Below are 17191 nucleotides of genomic sequence, written 5' to 3'. Positions count from 1 at the left end.
ATGTAGAGAACAAATGTATGGACACCAATGGGGGAAAGCGGTGGGGCGTGGTGGTGGTTGTGGTGTGATGAATTGGGCGATTGGGATTAACATGTATACACTGATGTGTATAAAATTGATGACTAATAAGGACCTGCTGTATAAAAAAATAAATAAAATTGAAAAATTGAAAAAAATGAAGCATAATAAGTAAGGTATGCCTGTATTATGATATTTTGTTTTAATGAGTGGAGTCCAAGAAATTATATTAATGTTTATGCTCATTGTTAACAGGATGGAATCCGACGTGGTAGACCCAGAGCAGATACTGTACGGGATTTAATAAATGAAGGAGAGCATTCGTCCAGCAGAATACGTTGTAACATCTGTAATAGGGTGTTTCCACGGGAGAAGTCACTCCAGGCTCACAAAAGGACTCATACAGGTAAGTTGAGCAAATTTTAGAGAATGCCAAAAGTGATACTTAACTGAAAGCTGATTTGATGTTTGGGCCTATAAATTAATTTTTAGTTACCTTACATTTCCTTATTGTAAAGTTTTAAAAACAGGCACTGTATAGTCAGCTTCTCTTTTGGTGGGGAGGGATAGTTTTCTGAACATTGATACCATGTGATTTCTAAAGTTATCATGGTAATTAATGTAGTTGTCACAGGAATGTTATTACTAAATTTGGTTCTATCCTTCTATGTACCCGAATTTTACTTGATATGCCCTTAAGTTGTCTGTATAATTGTTAAAACTGGTTTGTAGGCCAAATCCTAAATCAGTTGTAGTCAAGTTTTTAATAGAATTTCTAGAATCCTCAGGGTATTTGACCTAACTATTAAATCTAAGGTGAAGTATAATTTTTCAGAATTAAGCGTATTGTAGGTAGCTATCCCAAGACTATCATATATCTTTATTTGTGTAGAGAAGTTATACTTGCATTTAAAATACCATAAAAATACCATATAGAGAGCAAAAAGATAATATAAAGAGGGCCTTGTTCTTTCCATAGAGAAAGTTGGTCCCACCCAGAAGGAGCCATATGGTTCTTATAATGATATCAAATAATTTACAGATGAGGAAACTGAGGCACAAAAACACCCAATTACCACTGACTTACAACTTCTCATACCCTTAAGTCTAGAACTACACTGGCCAGTATAGTAGCACATGTGGCTGTTGAGCACGTGAAATGTGGCTAGTCTAAATTGAGATGAGCAGGATGTTTAAAATACACTTAGTATGAAAAAAAGAGAGTAAATGATATCTTTAAAATTTTTTGATAACGATTACAAATTGAAATGATAGAATTTTAGATATATTGGGTTAAATGAAGTATATTATCAATTAATTTCACCTGTTTCTTTTTACTTTGTTAATGTGGCTACCATAAGTGGTTCTCATTCTATTTCTGTTGGTCAGTATGGGTCTAGAACTTGGGCTTTTAACCCTTAGTCCCCTGTTTGTTCCACTATGTTCATGGTCATCACCTGTTTCTTTTTTCTTTCCGTTTTTGAAAAGATATATTTTAATGGTATGCTAGAATACAGTTTTCTTAGCTAAATCCCTGAAAAAGGGTAAAATTTTAATTTTGAATCATTATAAACTAAGGTGGCCAAGATGTTTTGACTTTAGGTATCATTCAGTAAAACTATTATTGAATGAATATCTGATTTTGAGAATTTTTGTATTTTTTCAATCTACTTAGTCTGAAATAACCCCAGATAACTGGTACACAGCTGTAGAGTACATTTTGCCAGTGTGAAATCAGTTGCCAAGATTCAAGACCATGCGGCATCATAAAAAGGTGCCTGAGTCCCAGTCCCGATCTACCATTAACCCACTGTGTGTCACCCAATACTTCCAGGCTTACTACACTGTATGCCAGGGAACGGAGCCAAAGATCTCCATGCTATAGTTAAGCTCTAATAGTACATGCTTTGTAAAAAGCTTTTGTCTTACTTTATCCTATGTTTATTAACTTGCGTCCAACTGTCACATTCGTTTAGTACATTTCTAAATAATGAGAAATTTAGGGAAGACTCATTACTGTTCTTCGAGTCATATAGGAAGAACCAGTATATAATTGTTGACCAAAGAATGTTTATTCAAGAAATAATAAGTTTAATTATGATTGAAAAACAACCTCTGAGTGCTTTCTTTAGCCTAGCACTGTGTTGTATATAGGAAATGAAACGGAGTACAAGGTGTTACGTATCTTTGTATAAGGAGAGTACCATGATACATAAACAACATAGGACACTAAGTTAGTGAAGGGATATGTAGCTTAATATTTGGAGGTGGGGGTTGGGGGGTAGGGAGGAGTTTTACTGAGACTACAGGATTGGGAAGATTTGAATGGGCAGAAAAGATAGGGATTTCAAAGAGTAGAAGATGGGGAACTGCCTCATGGCTGGAATGAATCTCCAAGAGGGAAGTAAAGATAAACCCTGCTCCCTAACCTAGTAGCTATAGTGCAGGTATTAGAGGACCATTTAAAAGTCAGCAGATAGTTTTCAGTTGTTCAAGGAGTATAGTAGGGTTTGGGGTAATTTTAGAGGGTAGTTGCCTGGCAGCTATTCTGGAAGTGCTGTGCAGGTCAGAGACTAGAGGCCTGCTAGGGTTCATTCTAGGTGGGAGGGGCTACCAGTCTGACCAGGGGAGGTGGCAGTGGGAAGGCAGGAGTGGCAGACATGTTAAAGAATCAGCAAGAGCTAGCGATTTGGATTGTGAGGCGAAAATATGGAATAAGTTGAAGATGATAACTTTAAGGATTTGAACCTGGGTACCTAAAAGCTCAACGCCTAAAGAAAATATTGTGCTTCCAAGTGGATAGATGCTTCATATCATCCAAGTGTGCCCTTAGCACTTCCACTTGCAGCTCTGCAGAGGCTGTGACATGTTTTATTGTTGTTTGCAGTCGTAACTTATATAAAGGTTGATTCTCTCTCCGTGCCCCTTCCCCTTCTCACCTTATTGTCTCAGAAATAATATATAACATCTGTCTACTTAGGTGAGAGACCCTATCTGTGTGACTATCCAGACTGTGGAAAAGCCTTTGTTCAAAGTGGACAGCTCAAAACCCATCAGCGTCTTCACACCGGAGAAAAACCTTTTGTTTGTTCAGAAAATGGTATGGTGTTAGGAGTTAAGTTTATGGAATAGCTAGTTGGGAGTTAAAATATCTTTTGCTTGAATTTTTGGGAAGCGAGATTTTTGATAAAGATTTCATCAAACCTCATAAGTTTTCTTCCTTGTTAATTGTGATCCATGCTCGATTTCTAGGAAATGACTGATTTTTAAATAAAGTATTCTTTTTAGGTGAAAATCTTAAAGGGCAATTAAAAATGCTATATCTAGTTGTATGCTGTAGAAAAATCTATACAAGTAAATACAGCCTTTAGAGTAGGCTTTTACTTTGGTTTTAAACTTTTTAACTGTTAAACTGAAAGAAGCACATTATTGTCGAAATTTTCAGTACAGGAGGAGCAGGGGTGGGGTGGATTTTACCAGCTCAACACTGCTACTGTTGGTAATTTCATAGTTTCTTAAGCTGTTTTTCTTATGTACATTTTTACACAGTTATATTTGAAATTCAGTACAGTTTTGTTCTGTTGCTCCATGGTTTTCTTTTTTTTTTAATAGATCTTTATTGGAGTATAATTGCTTCACAATACTGTGTTAGTTTCTGTTGTACACCAAAGTGAATCAGCCATATGTAAACATATGGCCCCATACCCCCTCCCTCTTGAGCCTCCCTCCCACCCTCCCTATCCCACCCCTCTAGGTCATCACAGAGCACCGAGCTGATATCCCTGTGCTATGCTGCTTCTTCCCACTAGCTAACTATTTTACATTCGGTAGTGTACATATGTCGATGCTACTCTCACCTCGTCCCAGCTTTCCCCTCCCATCCCGTGTCCTCAAGTCCATTCTCTATGTCTACATCTTTATTCCTGCCCTGCAACTAGGTTCATCAGTACCATTTTTTTTTTCGATTCCATATATATGTGTTAGCATATGAACAATGATTGCCTCAGTGTTAGTTATTAAATATTTAATTTGTTTTTAAAATTTGCTTGTTATCAACAAACATGAGGGGCATGTTTTCCTACTTAAACTTTTGTTTATCTTTGGGATTTTTTTTATGATAGAGTCCAAGAATGAAATTCCTGGGTCAGAGATTTTGAACATTTTTATGACTTGTGCTAATAAATCGCTTTCCAGTGGGGTTGAATGCATTTACATTGCGGTGACCAAGGTGAAAGAACCGTCTTCACATTCCTCTCAGTGGCATTGATAATAGCAGCTTAGGGTTATTTTTTTTCTCCTCAAGTTATAGAATGATAAATTTCATCATCTTAATTTACTTTTCTCGGATACCAGAGAAACTGAACATTTTCCATGTTTGCTGGATGTCCAGATTCTGATAACTGTTTCCTTCTGTGTTTTGAAGGCTGCCTAAGCAGATTCACCCATGCAAACCGCCACTGTCCGAAGCACCCTTATGCCAGGCTGAAGCGAGAGGAGCCCACAGATGCTCTCAGTAAGCCCCAGGCTGTGGACAACCAGGCTGCCGCCGAGTGGTTGGCAAAGTAAGGCTCTCTCTGGAGTCTACTGCAGAACACTGCCCAGTGTGTGGGTTGAAGTTGGGGACTTTGACAGTTCTTTTAGTTTAAATAAGTTGCTTTTCTACACATTTTATAGAATAACTTGAAATGGCACTTTGTTTCCTGAAACCACAGAATTGTTAGGAGTTTTATTTGGATCTGTGTGATAGAAAACTACTATATGATATTAATTAGTCTGAGTGCTTAGACCACAATTTATTTTAAAAGCAAGAGTTTACCCCATTTGAAAAGAATGTTTTTTATGTATTGTATTTCGTTGGTCATTAATGCAGTCCCTCTTCATTTTCTTTATATTGGTTTTAGCTACGTGTTGATTATTAGAGGGATAGAGACTAGATGTTATTCTAAAGTAAAATTCCAAAAAGCACCCAGTTTAATTTTTCTTAATGGCAACAAGGGGACCAGTATAAAAACATTTCTCTAAGGATATTTTGATTTAAGGAGTCATCTATCACATATACACCAGCAGCAGCTGACTGTGCCGCTCCCTAGCTTCACTGGCTTCCTCTGTACTGAGGATAAAGTCTAGAATCCTGAATTGTGTTGCTGTGGCTCTGCCTCCCTCTAGCAACACAGCTGTCTCCAGTCACCCGGGCTCCTTGTCTCTCAACAGCACTATTGCTGTTGTTTCCAGGCCTTTGTGCTCACTTCCCTCTTCATTTAGCCACTCTGCTCATTCTTCATTTCTTACTCAGGTTAAACACCACTTCAGGAAGTTCTTCCCTAACCTGCCCACTAACCCCCCAAACAAACAAGGTTAAATCCACTTAATAGATGCTTTTATAACACATTGTATTTTCCCTCTCAAAACCTCCTTCACACATTTACTTGTTCAGTGGCTATCTTCCCTGCTGGATCGTAAGCTCCACAAGGGCAGGGAATATGTTTGTCCCGAGTACTGCATCACTTCCTTCCTCCCTCTTCCTCCTGCCTGGCCCCCACTGCCCCATTATATCTAATTTTGCCCAAGCCAGAAACTTATTAGTCATCCTTGTGTTTATCTTCTTTTTCTCCCACCTACTCAGTGACCAACCTATGGATTCTACTTCCTTAACAATTATCAGATTCAGCCACTTCAGTCTTCTCAATCCATTCTCCATGCCGCTGCCAGAGGAGTCTTTCTAAAATGCTAATATGATGCTCAATATTAAGTCTAAGCCCTTTATTATAGCATTCAAAGCCCTTCGTTACCCAGTCCTTGCTGACCTTGCTAAGGTATTTTGCTATTTTGCTATTTTCCTTTTTTAGTTGTCCTTCAAGTGATACTGAACTGTTTGCATTTCTCTTTTTATACTTCTGAATATTTCCAAAACTTTTCTAGTTTGAGTAGTCTGGATTTCCTGAAATCTGGTCATTGTATTTTTTTTTTTGTATGTAATTTTAAAAACAGCTTTATTGAGGTATAATTGGCATACAATAAATTGTACATATTTAAAGTGTATAATCTGATGCGTTTTGACATATGTAGACACCTGTGAAACCATCACCAAAATCAAGATAGTGAACTTACCCATCACTTTCACAGGCTTCCTCATGTCTCTTTGTAATCCACTGTCCCTGCATCTCCCTGCCCTCCTCCACCCCAAATGACACTGACTGGTCTGCTTTCTGTCACTATAGTTAGTTCACATTTTCTAGAGTTTTATACAAATGGAGTCATACAGTATGTACTTGTTTGTCTGGCTTCTTTCAGTCAGCGTAATTATTTTGAGAGTCATCATGTTGTTGAGTGTATCATTTCATTCCTTTTCATTGCTGTGCAGTAATCTGTTATATGGATGCACCTCCACTTATTTATTAATTCACCTCTTGATGGGCCTTTATGTTGTTTTTGGCTATTACAAATAAAGCTGCTATGAACATGAATATACAAGTCTTTGAATGGACATTTTTGTAGGTAATGGTACTGTCATTTAAATATGCCTTTCTTTGGTTATCAAAAAAGGTGGAACATTTGTATTTTTTCTTGTGAATTATCAGTTGGCTACGTAATAGAAAATGATGGTGCTCTTAAATTCTTGAGTAAGCTCTAGGTGTTACACATATTAATCCATTTGTCCTATTTTGTGGGTTTAAACTTTCTCATAGTTAACTCTGTCAGAAGCCATCATCCCTCTGTGGATAGAATAAATGGGTTTCTAATGATTATTCTACTGTTTCTATATTTTATTCTAGTCCATTTCACATATGATCTTTAAGGCAGCTATAGTTTAATGACAAAAACACGTGACTAGAGAGTTGAGTATAAGACCCAGAACTGCCACTTGTTGATTTTGTTATTCTGAGCAAGTCCTTCAACTTCTTGAACTTGAATTTTTTCCTCTGTTATGGAAAAACATGTAATGTATTCGAAATCACTTTATAACTTTATAAACTGAAACACAAAATAATACTGTAGGAAAGAACCCCCCCCCCCGTTTTTATTTTCTTTAAAGAAAAGTGAACATTTGAGAATGTTATATATACTGTATAAGTAATACGGATGCATTTCATATAGGTACTGGGAAACACGAGAGCAGCGTACTCCCACCTTGAAAGGAAAGCTGGTTCAGAAGGCAGACCAGGAGCAGCAGGACCCTCTGGAGTACCTTCAGTCTGATGAGGAGGACGATGAGAAGAGCGGTGCCCAGCGGCGTCTGCAGGAGCAGCGGGAGCGCCTGCACGGAGCCCTCGCTCTCATCGAGCTCGCAAACTTGACGGGAGCGCCGCTCCGCCAGTAGCCAGAACACTGACTCTTTCCACTGTACAAAAGTACTGCCCAGCATACTTAAAAAGTAGATCCTTGGGCATAAGCTAAGCACCTTATTTGCTTATCATAGGCTGCTATTCTGTAGAAATTTATGAAGAATGTCATTGCCCCAGAATATGGGGTGAGAGAGAATTGCACTTTTTTTATATGGTATTGGATTTCTTGTAAAGTTTAAAATATTTTGTAAATATGGGACTTCTAGTACAGGGTAGAAAACTACGTGTTGTGGGAAGCTAGATTTTGCAAGTTTAATGCATTCATTGGAAGCAGTTCTCACAGGAAGCACTTTCTGAATAAGACACTTGTATGAAAAAAAAAAAGAATGGTACATGTAGCCAAAGAAGGTTTAAATAGATTATTTATAAGATCATTTTTAACAATGTATATTAGTATGTTTAACAATACTGTAAACACTGAAACAAGCAAGAAAGTATAAGATGTGTGTAAGATATATATTTTTAAATTGCAAAATATCGTGCCTAATAAGACTAGAGAAATGGAAAACTGACTATTTCGGAAGACTTTCTAACTTACCGACTTTGGAAGAAAATAGGTATTTGAAGATCTTGGTAAGATGAACAGTAGTTCAGAATTTTCAACATTGGAGTAAAATCAGTCTTATTCTATCTTTCTGAGGCTTTACAACTCACTGTGATATTTAGGTTTGAAAGCACTTGTCACCCTTAGCTTGTTAACTTGGGAACTTTTGCACATTTCATGTTTCTCATTTGCTGAAATTGAATGATTAATCTTGCAAAGTCTAGGTAACTCGGTAATTGGTATTTTTAAAAAATATTATGGGCCCTGTAATGAGATTTGGAAGTTGGATTTTTTTAATAAAAGGGACATCTACAGGGTTGTTTTGTAATGAACTGTCTTAGATCCTTTGTTAGCAAACACTAAATTTAAATGTACTGCTTGTTTAGAATTATTAGCAAATGGAAGCCTCCTATTTATATTTTCAGTGCATAAAGCCACCTTCTTGCTTTACTTCAGAATAACATGCCAAGCTATTTTGTGTTCACTAAATTTAGCTATCAGTTAAACACTGCAGAAAATATTAGCGACTCAAATAAGTAGGCTTCTGGAATAGTTTTAACTGCAAGTGTGTTAACTTGTGTGGTGGTTTTAAATCATTTTTTCCAAAATAGATGAAGTTTTTAAACACCACTTTATGTACTGAAGCATGAATAGAAAAATCAAGAGCTGAGTAGTTCACCTCCTTTATGTAGGCATAAGCCTCCATCATTTTAACTTGTTTTAAGCAGAAACTAAATAACATCATAGCATGGTAATTTCATAGATTGCTTAATTGGAGTAAGCTTCAGAATAAGAGAGTGAAATATGGGCTCTTCAGCGCCTTTTGTTTCTTTTTTGTATTGAAGTAGTAGCCTACAGATGTAGTTTAAACATTACCTAAAATGTAGGCTTCTTTATCTCAAAATCCCAATGTGTTGCAGTACACAGATAGTTTAAAATATGTAGCCACGGGGAAGGGGAGGTATGTAAATGTCTTGAAATGGAGCAAAAGTATGAAAGATGATAGTAACAAATAATGTGTATGATGAGGACATACTTTAAAAATGTAATTCCTCTGTACAGTAAATTACAAATCTTGAGGGATTTTTTTTTGTAATAAGAGAATTTATATTTGTAATGGTTTAAGAATTTTGTTTGTAATCTGGTATATAGAATTTTAACTTGGAGCACTTATGAGCAAGTAAGAGAGACTATAGTATCTGAATTTTCTTGGTTTAGGTTTCAACATTTTTCTCTAGAATTTTTCCCTCAAATATGACTTAATGAATTATAAAAAGCATCGTCAGTCTTGGGAAATTTAAAATTTGATGAACTTACCTAAAGAAGGAAGTGCAGTAAGAATTTAAAAAATACAAATACTTGCCAGTTCACAGATAATAAAATTTAAGGCCTTCAAAAGTAAGAGTTTTTGTTTGTTTATCCTGTCAGCTTTTGCCAACTATAATAGTTATATTCACAAACTTTTCATTTGTATAATTGGAAGTTTTAAGAAATTATTACAACTATTTACTATAGAAATATTTAAAATGTTCTTTTTTTGATATAAGCTGTATACTTGGACAAAATACATTGGCATCTAAAATTTGAGGTGTGTTAACACTGCTTTTTGTTTTAAAAATGTGGTTTACATTCAGATTTTTGAAGTGATTTATGCTTCATATGGCTAAGTTGTAGTTTGGCAGAGTTAACAGCATAAGAATAAACATGCTGTAATTTTAAAAAATGCTTTGAATAAAAACTTATTTTAATTTACAGTTTAAAGTACATGTTCATTCTTAAACCCTTTACAATTTGTTTTTCTTTTTAAAAATATAATAGCCATAATATAAAAATCTAAAGATGGAAAGAAATGTCAACTATAGCCATACATTCTCCCATCATTATTATTTTGGTGCATTTTATATTTCATTCCAGTCTCATTCGAGGCATCATTTTAGCATAGTTAGAACCATCATGTGAATTCCTTTTTCTTACATTAAAATTATGGTCTTTTAGAATATAGATATTCATTTAACTTCCTCATCTGTTTCATTATTACAGTGTTAAAAAAGTATTAAACTATTGCCAGCTCCAGGATGTGTTGAATCTGGGGTCAAACCCATAGAATCCACTCAGGGCCTGATTACTTTTCTGAGTCAAGCAAATTTAATTTTTTTATTAGTTATTTTTGGTAGATCTTTAGTTGTTTACTTGCAATGGCAAGGTTCAGCCTGTCCAGGCTTTGTACAAAAGAATTTCACAAGCAACTCTTGAGTGTGAGTTGTGGTTTAAACAAAGTAAGGATGAGATTTTGACAGTGACTTAAATTCCTGGAAGTATGTATATAGAAGCAAATTAAATGCAAATATGGTTAAGGCTGTCTTTAAAAGTGACTTTAAAATAGTCTTAGACTTCCCTGGTGGTCCAGTGGTTAAGACTCCGAGCTTCCAATGCAGGGGGCTCTGGTTGATCCCTGGTCTGGGATCTAAGATCCTGCATGCTGTGTAGCATGTGTGTGTGGGGTGGGGTGTGGTGTGGTGGGGGGGGGGAAGCAGGACTGTTTTGCAGCCAAACCTTATTTGGAGACTCACTGGAAACATAGTTGATCTTTTTGAGGCAATTAACCAAAATGACTTCCAAGTTCAGATTTTTGGGTTCAACTTGAATATGAATTTATTTTCTATTTTAAACAGTCTTATGTGTGTTTGTTCCTTTCCTGTTTTGGGTAATGTAGACTCTTCCTTTCTGGCTCTTTTTGTGCTAGTTATTTGTCAGAAGTTCTGCTTTAGTTCTTATCAGTACTGAAAATGTTTTTGGTTGTTCAGTGACTCCAAAAGAAAACCATTGCATGGCATCGATATAGTTAGGCTCAAATATCTATTTAACTTGAAATCTTTAGCTTTTCTAAAAAGTTGAAATTTCAGATGTTTAAAATTAATTATTTAGAATGAAAATATGGGACATTTAATTGAAAAAATGCTAGACCAGGTAGACTGGTCAGAGTAGGCAGTTCTGGGAGGCCCTCCTTCAGTTAACATGAACAATAACCTGATGTTTAGATGCACCCATGTAGCAAAGAAATGGGTAGGGGGAGAACCTGCCTTAAAGCACCCAGAGGCAAGAAAAGCCTGGAGACTTTGCACCCACTATACCCCTAGCCATTCCACTCCTAGGTATTTCCCGAAGATAAATGAAAATATACGTTCACACAAAAAAACTTGTACACGAATGTTCATGGAAGCATTTTTTTGGTAATAGCCCTAAAGTGGAAACAACCAAACATGCCCACCACCTACCTAGTGAATGGATAAACAAATTGTGGTACTACTCAACAATGAAAAGACTCGAACATGGGTGAGTCACAAAAATAATAAAAGCGAAAAGAGCCTTGAAAGAGTACATGCTCATTTATACGAATTTTCTGAAAAGGCAAATCTAACCTAGGGTAATAGAAATCAGAATGAAATGGGGGGGGTCGACCAGTGGGACACAAAGGGCACTTTTTGGGGTGATGGAAATGTTCTATGTTTTGACTTGGGTGGTTACACGGGTGTATGCATTTGTCAAAACATCGACTGTGGACTCGTAAAATCTGCATTTCATTGTATGTAAATTGTCAGTTTAAAATATTGGAAAAAAAGGAAGCAAAACAAACCCTAAGTCTTAACGCTTCTCACCAAGGCAGCAGTTTGGAGGAAGGTAGGGTCTTTAAACTCTCCCAAACCCGTCTCTGTTCTCCTTTTAGACACAGAGAGTGGTGCTTTTGAGGAAGAACTGCAGCCGAACCCGCTCCTCCCGCGCCGGCAGCGTGGGGCGCCCGGCAGGGCTCTCGGGCTTGCACGGTTCCCGCCGTGGCCCTTCCTGTTTCGGCCGCGCCCTCTCCAGCGCCGGCCGGGGGCGGGGGCGGGGACGGGGACGGAACTGGGGCAGCGCAGGCCGGAGTGCGGCCGAGACTGGCAGCTGCAGGACATGACGGCAGGCCGCGAGGCCGAGGGTGCGGGTATGGACCACGCCTCCGCGCGGCTGCCCTCCCGGGCGGCCAAGCTACTGTCTGCACTCTTCTACGGGACCTGCTCCTTCCTCCTCGTGCTGGTTAACAAGGCGCTGCTGACCACCTACCGGTGAGGCGGGCGCCAGAGGTCCGGGCGGAGTCCGCGGAGGCCCCCGGCTGCTCCGCGGCGACCTGTCCCGGGACCTTCCCGTTACGGCTCCGCGCTGTCCGGCGGGAGCTGCCCCGACCCCCGAGGTCCCCGGGTGGGGGAGAGCGGCGGGGCTGCCCCTGCCCTCGGTGCACCTTGGGCGGGCGGGAACAGCGAGCGGGGAGCCTCACTGCTGACTCCCGTGCCAATGTGGGCGGCTGTGTGCTCGGCACATGGACCACGTTTTCACAGGGTCGGGACCTTCAGAGTGTTCTGAAAACCAGACCACAACCTAGCAAAGTCATTCTACGCTCAGTGAGTGCGGGCACACCTCACCGCCACTTACTGCTGTAGGACATTCCTCGCAGCTGTGCTTGTAGAGCTACCTCCCAGTGCTTTCACAAGTGCCGGTGAGCTGGAGCAAGTGATCTGAATGTGTTCTTCAAATGTGACTGTTCTTTATACAAATCAAGATGTTCAACCATCAGAAAAGTCCTGAGTGGATAAGTTTATTCGCATTGTTTGACCATTCACTCTCAGATTATCAGCATGTTCATGGAAAAATGGGGAAAACAATTAAAAATTCATATTCTATACTTTTTTGGATGAATGTGCAGTAAACCAGCAAATTTGTAGTTCCTTGAACCTATTTGTAAAGACTAGAAAATCCTGTTTAATTCTCCTTTCGTTGTATTGACATTGAAAGAGCTGGGAATTTAGACCCAGCTCCACCATTTAATAGCTGTGCCTCTTAGGCCAGCCTCAGAGTCGTTTTTTCAGATGCAAAAGCTGGATAATTAAAACTCTGTGAATTACCTCCCAGATCTCTGTGCGAGCTGTCAGAAGTGAGGGCTTCTTGTAAACTATACTGTGCTGCAAGAATGTAAAATCAGAATTTTATAAAGAGTCCAAAGAGACCTTAGAGTATCTTCAGCCCAAAGAGACTGTCAGAGTATCTTCTTTTTATTTTATACTTGCAAAAGCTGAGACCTACATGAGCTTGGCTGGTTCCACCTCTAACAGATATTTACCAAGCACCTACTATGTGCCAAGCCCATCACTGGCACCAGGGAAGCAGCTGTGAAAAACGCAAAGCTCCTGCTGTGGAGATTCCATATCAGCGGTAGAGACAGAAAATAAACAGGTGGGCTCATGAATAAGCAAGGTGATTTCAGGTATGCTAGGAGAGTGCCTGGGGTGGAATGGTTGGGGTTAGAGCATTACACACAGAAGAAAATATGCTGAAGTGGGCATGAGCTTCGCCTGCTGGAGGAACAGAGAGAATGTCATTCTGGCTAGAATGAGCAAGTGGTAGAAGGTAGGAAAGACAACGTGGAGGTAGGCAGGGAAGGCAGAATCACTTCCTTCATTCATTCAGTAATATTCACTAAGCACCTGTTATATGCCAGGCACTGTTCTAGGCATTTGCGATACAGAAGTGAACAAAGCAGATCAAAATTCCATATGTCGTGAAGCATCCATCCATATTCCTGGAGCATACCCGGAGCCTTCTAGTGGATCAGTAAATAAACTGGTAGAATTTGTATTAAGTCAGATGCAGCTGTGTGGTCAGGAGAAAAAAATAAGGAAAGGGAATTAGGGACTATGGGCATGGGGAAGAGTTTTCAGTCTCAGCGTGATCAGTGAAGTCTCATTAAGAAGGTGACAGTTGAACCAAGGGATGAATAATGTGAGGGAGATGGGGGAAGAACATTCCAGCATGGAAGAGTAAGGAGTTTAGGTGGGAATGGTACTAGATAGGGTCCCAGGGTAATGGATTTCTAGATTGTGTAGGGCCTTTGTGGCCACTGCGGAAGCTCTGAGGGAGCTTCTGGAAGGTGTCAAGCAAAGGAATAACATGATCTAACTCCCTCTAGCTGCTGTGTTGAGAGCAGATATTGGGGGACCAGGGTGGAGGTAGAGAGACCATGATAAATAGTTTTCATTTTAGTCTAAATGCAATTGGAAGTCCCTTGGAAGGTTTTAGCATGGGTAGGGACATGGCATCATTTGTATGATTAACAAGATTTCTTTGGCTCTTGGGTGGGTGAAAAACTGATGGTATTGGAGCCAGGAATCGATTGTAATATTCTAGATAATTTTAAGTGGTGGCTTGGACTGGGGTGGAGGGTAGCAGTGGATATGGAGGGAAGGGATGGATTTGGGATAGTTTCTGGTGTTCCTAGGGCTATTGATATTCTTTACAAGGTCTTTTCGTGTGTTGCAGCATGCTTGCTGGTGTCCATGGGGAACAGAAACCCTCCCTCAAAGAAATTAGAATGAATAGATACATAAACATGGATCATTTAATATACAATGCAAGCAAATGAAAGAAAAAGAAAACTTAAGCACCTACCGTAAAAAACAAGAGAATGCTATTATAGGCTTTTGGGGAGCGTTGACAGTTATGTCAGTTGAAGTTTGAAGATAAGTCTCTGCTTTCTGCTCTTGACTAAGTAGTGTGCTCACTGACCACGGCAGTCAGTGCCTCCAAAAACATGTGCCTTCTTGTTGGAAGCAGGACCAATAAACACTGGTTAAGTGCTGGGAAGATGAAGGATAGTGTCCGACCAGAAAGAAATTATATGAGACATCTCATGCTCTAGCCTTTTCATCTTTAAAATTTTGAGTTCCATGATTGAAGGAGGAAATTGAGTTTTTATCTCAGAAAGGCAAAGCCCCTTATAACCTTATAAGCAAATATTTCATATTTCCGTAATGTAATATACAGTTGGAGGGCCCTGTTCAAAAAACATTGTTTATTCTCTCATTTCAAAATATTTTAGGAGCACGTTTTTGAGGGGAAGAGGGTTGGGGTGATTTGGTTATAACAATAAACCATAGAAATCTGATCCAAACATTAGCTGTTTGAGGACAGAATGTTGTGTTGTAGGATAGAAGGAAGGACCTTTCTGTAGTCACCTAATTTGCAGGATTACGGGAACATAGCTCAGGGAATGTTTTTTTCTCTTACAGTTTGAGTAGATTGTGTCTGGTTGGGGTACAAGACTGATGGGTGGTCTTAGTTATTTGTTAGTTTTAGGTCGTTGAGATGCTAAATTTACCTGGCTGGACAGAGAGAGCCTTTGAAGGACTTGGACTGTCAGACCCTGTTGGGGTGAGACGGAGAAGCACGAATCTGTGGCCACTTGGTGACACTAGTGGTTCTTCGGAATCACATTCATGAGGGTTGTGCAGGCAGTCTGGAGTTGTTTTTTTTTTTGCTTTTTTTTTTTTTTTTTGTGGCACGCAGGCCTCTCACTGTTGTGGCCTCTCCGGTTGCGGAGCACAGGCTCCGGACGCGCAGGCTCAGCCGCCATGGCTCACGGACCTAGCTGCTTCGCGGCATGTGGGATCTTCCCGGACCGGGGCACGAACCCGTGTCCCCTGCATCGGCAGGCAGACTCTCAACCACTGCGCCACCAGGGAAGCCCTTGTTGCTATTTTAATACTGTTCTCTATGACATGTGAAGATTTACTAATGATGCTTAATAAAAAATATAAACTTAGCTGTATTCAATTCAACAAGTATTTGCTCCATATTTGCTGTGTGTCTACTTTTATGCAATCGAAGGCTTTAGGATCATTTCACACAGTGGTTTCCAAACTTGCTTGGTAATGTGAATCACTTGGAGAGTTTTTTTTTTTTTTTTTTTTTTAAAGCTATTGAATCCGAGTCTCCAGCGGTGGGTGCTGGAAGTCTATATTAAAGAACAAAAACAACCCTAATTTTCTCTTACTCTGATGAAAACCGGCTCTCTCCCGAAGATGCTGTTCCATTTGACCCCTGGAAAGGAGCTGGATCCTGGTCACACCCCAGGTGTGGCCAGGAGGTGGGGTTGAGTCCTCGTAGCTTCCCACTGCCCCTGCTCTGTGGAGAGTCCAGACTCAGCACTCACTTTCTGTCCTCTCTGTAATGGCTCCTGAGCTTCTGTGGCTCATTTAGTGGAGTCCTGGTATTCCTCTCCACCCAGACTCGCATAAGCCTTCAGGACTTTGGGATACGCACGCTGAACCATCACAGCCCGCCTTGTCCCACATCCCGTGGTCACTCCTAGGGCCATGTGCTCACTGTGACCCTGCCAGCCACTCCAGTCCCTGTGCAGGATGTCCACGCTCTGCGCTGCAACCCAGCTCATTTCTGCCACATCACCCTTCAGGCATCCCTTCCCTCCTGGTCCAGCAGGAGGGCCCCTGCGCTGGAAGCCACAAGGCTCCTTTCCAGCTCCCGTCTTGGCTGGTACTTGTCCTGCACAGCCTACCTTCTGCATCCTTCCTTCAGCATTGAGCAGCTCCGACTGTCCTGGGAGAAAAAACACTTCCGGACTGGCTGGGTTGATGTTGAATTGATGATCACAAGCCTCAACCGGCTCTAGTACCACCTGCTAGTTTCTTCTGGGGGATTGCTTTCCTTGTCACAGAAATGACTCCTTCCCACTTTCTCTTTTACCCTGAAACCTCCCACACCCCCATCCTCCACTCTCCTCTGATACTTCATTGAGGAAACTGAAACCGTCAGATGATGTCCCCTTTCTGCTATGATGGAGGGAGCATCTTGTTCCTGTGGAAGGTCCAGCTCCCCACTTCTGGATGTCCCCTTCTCCCGGCTCCTTTCATCATCCTCCTCTATCCTGCGTCAGCAAGCTCTCTCTACCGGCTTAAAACATGTTTAGGTTTCTCAAGCAAAAATAACCCTCCCTTGATCCACATGGATGCTCATTTCTCTGTTCCTTTCAGAGTCCGACTCTTCTTGTGCACACATACTGTCTTTACTTCCTTGCATTCACTCCTAAAATAATTCAGTTAAAATTGGGAGTTATTTAAATACAGAAATGTACAAAGAAGACAGTAATAATATTGCATATTCCCACTACCTAGAATCAATATTTTGAAATTTTTTTTTGAAGAAAAGTCATTCTGTGTGATCATTATAAAGAATTCAAACAAAAGAAAAATATTAGGGTAAAATTTAAAATATTACTAAATTGACATTAGGCAATAACTTCAGACATCTTTTTAGATAGATGGATGGATTGGAGAAAGATTAATAGACTGAATTACTTTTTATATAAAGTATATATTATAGATGCTACTTATTTACTCATTTCTTTATAAATTGTTTTCTTTAATCCAAAAAGGAGTGGGAAATGGAGTGTGGGGGGGGGGGG

General features: G+C 39.9%; 2 protein-coding genes across 2 annotated transcripts in view; both read left to right on the top strand.

Moving 5' to 3' along the window:
- Window positions 1-273: 273 nt before the first annotated feature.
- ZNF367 (zinc finger protein 367) lies at window positions 274-7674 on the top strand (the record flags this gene model as incomplete). Its single annotated transcript, XM_024753800.1, has 4 exons — window positions 274-424; window positions 2999-3118; window positions 4442-4580; window positions 7114-7674. Coding segments are annotated over 4 exons (633 nt in total), but the record flags the coding sequence as incomplete, so codon positions are not given.
- Window positions 7675-11782: 4108 nt separating this feature from the next.
- SLC35D2 (solute carrier family 35 member D2) overlaps window positions 11783-17191 on the top strand; it is a 54177-nt gene continuing 48768 nt past the window's right edge. The window contains 1 exon segment of the mRNA XM_024753898.1: window positions 11783-12005. Coding sequence (XP_024609666.1) covers window positions 11854-12005 — 152 coding nt within the window. The 5' untranslated portion in view covers window positions 11783-11853.

This window comes from Neophocaena asiaeorientalis, unplaced genomic scaffold (assembly GCF_003031525.2).
Source record: "Neophocaena asiaeorientalis asiaeorientalis breed wild unplaced genomic scaffold, Neophocaena_asiaeorientalis_V1.1 scaffold220, whole genome shotgun sequence".
Classification (NCBI taxonomy): domain Eukaryota; kingdom Metazoa; phylum Chordata; class Mammalia; order Artiodactyla; family Phocoenidae; genus Neophocaena; species Neophocaena asiaeorientalis.
The sequence above is the reverse complement of the archived record's forward strand: the minus strand, read 5'-3'. Positions and strand labels throughout refer to the sequence as shown.